At 62.7% G+C, this 8,342-nt stretch overlaps 1 protein-coding gene across 1 annotated transcript; it reads left to right on the top strand.

Moving 5' to 3' along the window:
* The first annotated feature begins 437 nt into the window (after nt 1–437).
* On the top strand, nt 438–5,119 carry LOC102433434 (gametogenetin-binding protein 1-like). The gene is made up of 7 exons (XM_023746501.1): nt 438–455; nt 931–986; nt 1,091–1,191; nt 1,642–1,740; nt 1,850–2,047; nt 2,876–3,015; nt 4,875–5,119. Exons 1-7 carry the CDS (start codon nt 438–440, stop codon nt 4,938–4,940), a joined length of 678 nt encoding a protein of 225 aa, XP_023602269.1. The 3' UTR covers nt 4,941–5,119.
* Nucleotides 5,120–8,342: the final 3,223 nt, after the last annotated feature.

The following is an 8,342-nucleotide window of genomic DNA, read 5'->3' as shown; positions in this document are numbered from 1 at the left end:
TTCCCGCCTTCCGCCTTGTTTGCCCTTTGCGCTTTTAGAAACTCCTAGGAGCTTTTATTTGAAAGTTCCTCCAGTCATTAAGCAGTTGGTTCCTGGGAGGTGCTACAGGCCCCTCCATCGGAATCAGGGTTCCCTATCAGGATGGCGAGCCCAGCTCCACCGGTCGGTCTCGAAAATTTGGAACGTTCCTCCATGCTCCCGCTTCTTCCTGGTGGAGGAGCACGGCCGGCCGGAAGAGCTCCGAGGGGACCCCGCTGGGAGATGAGGCGCGCCCTGGGTCCTTGATGATGGACCGCCAGGGGCGAGTGGGGAGGAAGGAGCCCAGGCGGCCGGCCCAGGGGCACCGCACCCCTTCTGAGGCCTTACCACAGCGTGATCCCTCGGGGCTGGGGGGCATGAGGGCCCAGACCACCCCCTCCATGAAGTTCTTGAGCTTCATGGCCCCGGGTGTAGAGGTAAAGTGGGTGCTGCCCAGAAGAATCCCAGGAGTCCTTGGGCAACCTTTCTGAGAAGGTGCAGAGGGAAGAGGAGGAGGAGGAGGCAGCAGGGGCCCCAGACAGGTGAGGGGCTGGGCTGTGGTGGTGGGAAGGGGCCTGGGGCAGAGGAATTGGGACAAGGCCTGGATGGAAGCGGGGGGGGGGGGGGTGCCAGGACTGGGAGTCTTGGAGGGTCGAGGACTGGACAGGGCACCTGGGTGGGCAGGACGGACAACATCAGGGTGAGGAGGCACCAGAGGGGTGTGTTGGGGGTGTGGAAGGAAGCAGAGATGAGGGTCCTCCCACAAGTGAGGGTTGGGGATGCGGGCTCCAGAGGGAAGGAGTCCTGCTGGGGCCGGAAAGGCGCCTGCGGGGTGAGGCGGTGCCACCGTTCCCACTCCACCTGCCCCCCCACTCTCTCCCTCCTGGTCCCCCGCCCCCCTCCCGCCTCCAGGATGAAGCCCCAGAGGGCCCAGCGGGGAGCTGGGAGCAGGAGGATGGAGGGGCTGAGTAGGGCTTGTGGGAGAGCCTTGGGGGACGTGGGGGTGTCCGGGGCCTTTACCAAGTCTCTGGGCCCCGCCTGCCACCCCCACCTGACTCTGCTTTGGGATCAGGGGCCACTTTGCCCAAGCCCTGGAGGTGGAGCAGGGGGCCACGGGGCCACTGGAGGTCAGCCCTGAGGCCCTTGCTGTGGAGGAGCAGCAGCTGCAGGACGGTGAGCGTGGGCACGGGGGCGGGGCCAGGCGGGGGCGGGGCCAGGAATGGGGCGGGGCCAGGCGGGGGCGGGGGTCAGAAACAGCCCTCTTTTTCGGGCTGGGCCGGGAAGGACACAGCCTAAGGGAAGGCTGGAGGCCGGCTGCCTGGGGTCCCAACTCCACTGGGCCAAGCTGTGTGATGGCAGCAGACTGCCCGGCCTTTCTGTGTGCCCGTTTCCTCCTCTATAACATGAGGGTGCGATAGGTCCTGCCTCAGGAGGTAGTTGCAAGAACTAAATGAAATGTCCTTGTAAAGTGCCCAGAACTGTGCCTGGGCATAGCAGGTGTTTGCTAAGGAAAACCAGGCGGCCTGCCCCCAGCCCAACCTCCAGCTGTGCCTGCCCGGCTGGGCCGAGCCCACCCCCGTTGCCAGCTGACCCAGCTGACGGTCGGGTGACTGCCCTTCACAGGAGACCCCAGGCCGGCTTCTCTGAAGGTGGGGGCAACTCCCTGGAACCACATCCTCACCTTGTACAAGCAGTTTCAGAAACTGGCCATGGCCAAGGTCTGTGGGGCCGAGCTGGGGCCGCCGGGGGAGGCGGGGTGGGGCCCAGGAGTGAGGCTCGGTCCTGCCTTCACCTCGGGGGCTGCTCCGGCTGCTTCCTGTTTCATGTGGAGGCGGGGCTGCAGGCCGGGGCCCTTCTCACCTGCTCAGTGACCCGGCACACCCTCAGCTGCCTCTCGAGGAAGACTCACACGACGAGGAGGAAGGGGAGGAAGAGGAAATGGAGGAAGAGGACAGCTCATTCAAGCTCTGCGTCCCAGTCCCCCTCCAGTCGCCACTGCATAAGACATTTAGGCCAATCGACACAGTGGGTAAGCGGGGTGCCCACCTCCCCTCCCTGCACGCCCCAGGCAGTCCCGTTTTCTAAGGGCTCATGGGTGCGATGCCAGTTCTGACCACCAGGTGGTGCCATAGGACATAAGATGGCCACCCGGGAAGTTGGCCGGAGAGTGGCTGGGCGGGAGGCTCGCTCCTCTAGGTAGGGTCCTCCTCCCTTGGGGTGTGCAGCGAGGTGAAGGTGTGACTGGGCTGGGAATCCCCGCCCGGAATTCCGTTCCGTGGCCGCCTCCAGCTCTGGTTTTCCCATCAGGTGGGCACTGCTGTGACAGGGCCCCAGAGGGTATCCCTGAGGGCAGATGAGAGAGAGGGGGAGGGTGATAATACAGAGTCATTGTTAACCTGTACATAATCATTTCTGTGGGCCATCTCCTTCTCTAAGCGCTTTTCACAAAATAATGTACTGGATTCTGAGGTAGGTCTTATACGCGCCACTTCACAGCAGAGAAGCTAGGCACAGAGAGGTTAAGTAACTCACCCAAGATCACAGAGCTAGGAAGTGGCAGGGCTGGGACTTGAGCCCAGGTAGTTGGGATGGTTCCAGATCCATGCTCTTGAGTTGGTGCCTGGAGGGGAGTAGAGACTCACACTCATGCTTGCCGGAGGGAGCCCATTGAAGCGAGTTTCTTGGGCAGGCGGCGGCGTGTGGCTGGCTCCCGGGAGTGGGTGAAGAAAGCGCCATGGCCAGCGCGACCAGGGACTGCGGGGCCAGGATGGGAGCCAGAGCCGCCTCTTCCTTCGGCCTCCGGCAGTTTGCTCCAGCCTACTCCTGCCTGTCCCTTGCCCATCTCTCTGGCTCTCAGGTTTTGTGGAGTCAGAGTTAAAGAAGTTTCTGGAAGCACAGCAGGAGTCCCGCCTCCGCCTCCGGAAGATGCGTAGCCTTGAGGGCCTGGAGCCACTGGTCCCGTCAGAGATCACCCTGGAGAGCATTCTGGGTGACCAGGTATGCCACGCTGCCCGAGGACACTGGCGAAAGCGGACGGGAGGCCTCCCATGGCCCCGACCCCGGCCCAGGCTCCAGCCCCCCACTGCCTGGGTAGGGGGGGCATGATCCCTTCTTGGTGGTATTTCTGAGAATCCGACCCTGACCCCTGCACACACACACTTCCCCATCAGTCTCTCTGTCTCTCATTTGACCCAGAGTCCAAATCTCCACTCTTTTTATTATTATTATATTTTTATTGATTTCAGAGAGAGGGAAAGAAACATCCATGATGAGAGAGAATCACCGATTGGCTGCCTCCTGCACACCCCCTACTGGGGATGGATGAAGACAGCTATGGCTAGGGTGACCAGGGACTGCACAGGGCCCTGACCGGAATCGAACCTGGGACCCTTCAGTTCACAGGCCGACGCTCTGCCCACTGAGCCAAACCGGCCAGGACCAAATGTCCACTCTTGAGGCTTAAGTTTGCCATCCACTTGCTTGTGGCCTCGGGCAGGTCCTTTTCCCTCTCTGAGCCTCAGTTTCCTTATCTGAACACGAGGGACTTGTCTCGTGGCTCTAAGGCTTCTAGTACATCTGTAACTCACATGCTGTTGCTCATTTTCTATTTCTCTCCCCTTCACACCCATGCCTGACCCCACAAACACACACGGGTGCCGGATAGTGACTCCGCTGGTCACACCACAGACCACCACTGCCCACTCTTGACCGCAGCCTAAGCATTCGGCCTGGGGGCGCATTGATGGCTCTGTTGTGGAAAGATGAGTTGGGGTCATTTCTGCTTAATTTCTATTCATTCATCAGCTCATCCTTCCACTCAGTGGACACATGCCCCTGTCTGTGTGGTTTACCAAAGGAAAGAGCAGAGGGTTGGGCCCTGGCCAGGCAGCTCAGCTGCTTAGAGCATCCTCCTGATAAAACAAGGTTTCGAGTTCAATCCCCGGTCAGGGCACCTACAAGAATCAACCAATGGATGCATCAATGAGTGGAAAAACAAATTGACCCCCCCACCTCTCCTTTCCTCTTTGTCTAAAAATCAATTGAAAAAAAGGAAGGAAGGAAGGAAGAGCGAGCAGCGGGTTGGGAGGCGGGTCTTCAGGCCTCTGCCCGTGAGAGGGCTGTTGGCGATGAAGAGTGTACGGCCGTCACCTGCACAGGGCACTCAGGGTTAGGGCTCTGGCTACAGGAGCACAGGCCCGCCAGGCGCCCAGGGCAGCCTTCTCATTGTCCTGAGGCCGTGGCGCCTCACAGGCACCCCTCTGAGCTCTGGGGACAGGGCTGAGCCACCACATCCCAACCCACCCTAGGCTGCAGGTCAGCTTGGCAGGGCCCCTCGCCTTTGCCTTTTCCCTCTTCCTCCTCCTCCTCCCCCCAGCACCACCCCCTGAGCCTGCCTGCCCCTGCCCAGGGCTCACAGTCCTGGGGTGGCCTGAGCAGCATTGGAGGGGCCTGGGAGTATCTGGGGGGCGTGGCAAGTGGGGGCCCAGCTCAGCCCTCACTCTGGGGACACAGCTGCCTCAGGAATATCTTCCTCTCGTGGGTGTTTAGAGGTCTGTCCCCATCACCACCCCATGCCCTTCTCATCCCTCAGGGACACCAAAGGGGGGGGCCGCCCCCAACTTTGGGGAGTGCTGGGGCCCCGGGAGAGGGGCGCTGAGGCGGCTGAGGCCCCACCCTAGGCTGCAGGGAAGGGTGCAGAGCCCCCTTGGTGTGGTGTCCACCGCAGAGGTGAGGACGGGAGGGCCGGCTGGGTGCTGGACTCCTGGGGTTTTGAAGGAACCCCCCCGCCCCCGGAGTTGGAGGGAGAGGGGAGCCCAGATGCCGAGGCCTCTTCCTCCCGCCCGCTCTGCCCCCAGGGCCTGCTGCTCCAGGAGATGGATGCCCTGGGAAACTGGCCTCCACACTGGCCTCCGAGTGAGTGAGGGGTGCTGGCGAGTCTGCCCCACCGGCCCGGACGGACCTGCACAGGGAGGCAGCCCCTCTCCTTAGGAAACAGCCCAGGAGCTCCGGGCCGGGTCCCGGGATAAACGGTGCCCATGCGTCTGCAGGGCGGCTGCCAGCAGACTGTCCCACAGTCGGACGTGGGCTGTGAGGTTATGAATAAAGCCCAGTTTGACTCCGGCCTGCTTGGTTGACTGTGGACCCTGTCGCTCATCGGCACCCGGAACCAGCTCAGCAGTCAGAGGGGGGCGGGGGGGGGTCAGTCTAGTCCCCAGTCTGCCTGCAGCACCCTGGGCTCGGGGGGAAGGTGCAGCGCGTGTCTGGGCGTCTGGGCAGGAGGTCTGTGCACCTGGCAGGGGTGGGAAGGACCCTGGCCCGGGCCTGCCCGGTCTGCACGTCCCTGACTTCCCTCCCGCCCCAGTTCCCAGGCCGGGCTTGCGGCCTCACAGGGAGGATCCGGGAATTCTCCAGCAGGAAGTTCCTGCCCCGCCAGCACAGGGACAAAGCCAGGAAAGCAGGCCTGGGGCCGTGGGGCCTGCCTTGGGGGCTGGGCTGGGCAGGTGAAGGTCCCTGGGGTCAATACAGAGCGCCCCTCCCGCTGCCCCTGGTGGCAGCCCACTGCCAAGCTCAGCACCAGCCTCGGGGGCTGGGCAGGAGGTCCAGATGTCCAGGAGGCCCGGCCCTCCGCCCAGCAGCGGGGGTGGGCGGGAGCTGGAGGCTCACCTCATACGGATCTGCTTTGGACACCAGGAGGTGCTGTTGTCTGGAGGTGCTGGTGGCTCCCGGTAGGACCAGGGTCCCTTCCCTTCCTGGTCCAAGGCTCTGAGGAAAGAGAGAGAGAGAGAGAGAGAGAGAGAGAGAGAGAGAGAGAGAGCACTCACATTGCCCCCAGCTCTTCTCATGATGACCGGTCTGGCCTGCTCCATGGGCACCCCCACCCCCACCCCACGTCTAGCCTGACCCTATTGCAGAGCTGAAGTTCAATATCAGAACATGGAGGCCTCTCTCAATCACGTGACTGGTGACAGCTGTTTGTTGGGTGGTGGCACCTGCTTGGGGTGGTGTAGGGAGACTTCAGTGACCGGCCTGTCCCTGACCAGCCCAGCCGGTGAGGGGGTCCCCCCTCCTAGCCCCAGACCATGAGAGCGCAGGTAGCCCACGGGGCTGGGGCTTTCTCCTGGGCCTCCGGGCCAGGCCCTGCCTGCCTGACTCAGCTGCCCGCCCGCGAGGCTGGAGGCCGGGTGTCTGGGCTGCCCCCTGAGTCAGCGGGAAGCAGCCTGTGGCCGTACAACTCACCTGTGCTCTAATGCTTTCCCCAGAGAGCTGGCTGTTGGGAAGGCTGGTTGCGCTAGACCCCCCGCTCTCCCCAGCAGGGACCCCAGTGGACACCTCTCCTTCCCCTTCCTGATCACCCCCCACCTGGGGTCAGCTGTGCAGGGGGTGGGGAGCCCTGGGGCCCAGAGCACAGCAGGACGGAGCTTCGTCCCCTTTCCGGTTGCCCTGGGAGGGGCCCGCCTGGGCTCCTGGGTCCAGGCCGGCACCACAGTGGGTCAGGGCAGGCCAGGCCCCTCGGCTCAGGCTAGGAGGGGTGAGGGGCGGGCCCTCGGCTCAAAGAGGGGGACTCTGCTCCTTCCTGTCAAGTGCAGGCCCATGCCACCTCTGCGTCCACCCCATCCGCTTCCCACAACCCACGGAGAGGAAGGTGGGGTGGAGGGGGCAGGATGGGGGCGTCTGCCGAGGCAGGAGCAGGAAGCTGGCACCGGCATAGGGCCTGGCCGGCCTCTAGGGGTCCTGGGCCTGGCTCTGGGTGGGTGGCGAGGCCGTGGGGACAGGACCTGGGGATGTGCTGTGGGAAGGCCCGGCGGGCACGGTGGGCGAGCACACAGGGCTGGGCTCAGGCTCACACCGCGCGGAGGGCCCTGCATTTCTGAAAGGCTTTGAGGGAACCGCAGACGCGTCTGTGGGTCAGACTGGGGACTGGGTGGCATCTACAGTTGCTGTCCGTGCCAGGTGGGCGCTGCCGTGCTCAGGGTGAGAGGGCTCTGAAACCCAGTGAGGGTGTCTCTTTCTAACTGGCTCAAATTGGGGGGCGGGGAGGGGGCGGGCGGCAAACCAGCTGTACTATTTTCCAGGTGGGAAATGAGATGGGGAGCAGACAGGCAGAGGGGAGGGGCTGGGCTGGCTGCAGGCAGGCCCCACACCTCTGAACCTCAGTTCCTGCCTCTGTGAAGTGGGAGAGTCCGGGCTCCTGGGGTTGAGGGAAGTGCTGTGTGTCATGGAGCAGCATTTACCAAGCATCTGCTATCCCCGTTCCCATCCCAGGCGCTGAGGAATAGGGCAGCGGACAGAACAAAAGAGCCCTCACGTTTCTGAGCATTTATTATCTCCAGGGGGATAAATAATAAGTGTAAGCTGTTGGAGTGACAGGTGCTGTTTCAGGAGTGACGGGGTGTGCAAGCAGGAGCGCCAGGGAGGGCGGGAGCGAGGGGTGTGGGCACGGCCCAACAGCAGGAGCTCGGCATGTGCACATGCGCTGCGGCCGGAGCACCTGGTGGGCTGAGGACCAGGAGGACCGGTGTGGCTGGAAGGGGGTGAGTGGGAGGGGAGGCCAGGAAGGAAGGAGGAACTGGGAATTTGCGGAGCTGAAATTTCAGGGGTTGTTTTATCAGTGACAAGTGACAACATGTGGTTTACCTCCTAAAAGTCTCCCTTGGGCCCTGGCCGGGAGCTCAGTGGGTTAGAGTGTCGTCCTGATAGGCCAAGGTTACGGGTTCCATCCCATCAGGGCACATGCATGAAGCAACCAGTGGAGGCATCAATAAGTGGAACAGCAAACTGATGCCTCTCTCTCTCTCTCTCTCTCTCTCTCTCTCTTTCAAATCAATTTTAAAAACTCTCCCCTGAGTGGGGAAGAGGCTGCGGGGGGGCGGGAGGGGGGAGTGGAGCAGGGAGGCCCCTTGGGAGGCTCGGGGCTGCGGGGGGAGGGGGGTCGCACCACTGTCTTCAGCACCAGGAGCACCTTTGCACCTTGTGCAGTGGAACACCCACCCCTGCCCCGAGGCTGGAGAGGAAGAGGGGTGAGCTTGGGTGGGGGACCCAGAAGGTCTCACTGAAGGCAAGTGGGCAGCTGATCATGTGCGGGCAACTTCGGCGTGTGTGTGTGTGTGTGTGTGTGTGTGTGTGTGTGTGTTTGTGAGGGGGGACTTTGGGGTGTGCCTGTGTGTGTGTGTGTGTGTGTTTGTGAGGGGGGACTTTGGGGTGTGCATGTGTGTGTGTGTGTGTGTGTGTGTGAGGGGGGACTTTGGCGTGTGTGTGGGGGGGGTGGACTTCAGTGCATGTGTGTGTGTGTGTGTGTGTGTGTGACTTGGGGGGGGCGGCGGCAG

Source organism: Myotis lucifugus, unplaced genomic scaffold (genome assembly GCF_000147115.1).
Source record: "Myotis lucifugus unplaced genomic scaffold, Myoluc2.0 scaffold_687, whole genome shotgun sequence".
Taxonomy (NCBI): Eukaryota; Metazoa; Chordata; class Mammalia; order Chiroptera; family Vespertilionidae; genus Myotis; species Myotis lucifugus.
This window is presented reverse-complemented; position numbering and strand designations above follow the sequence as displayed.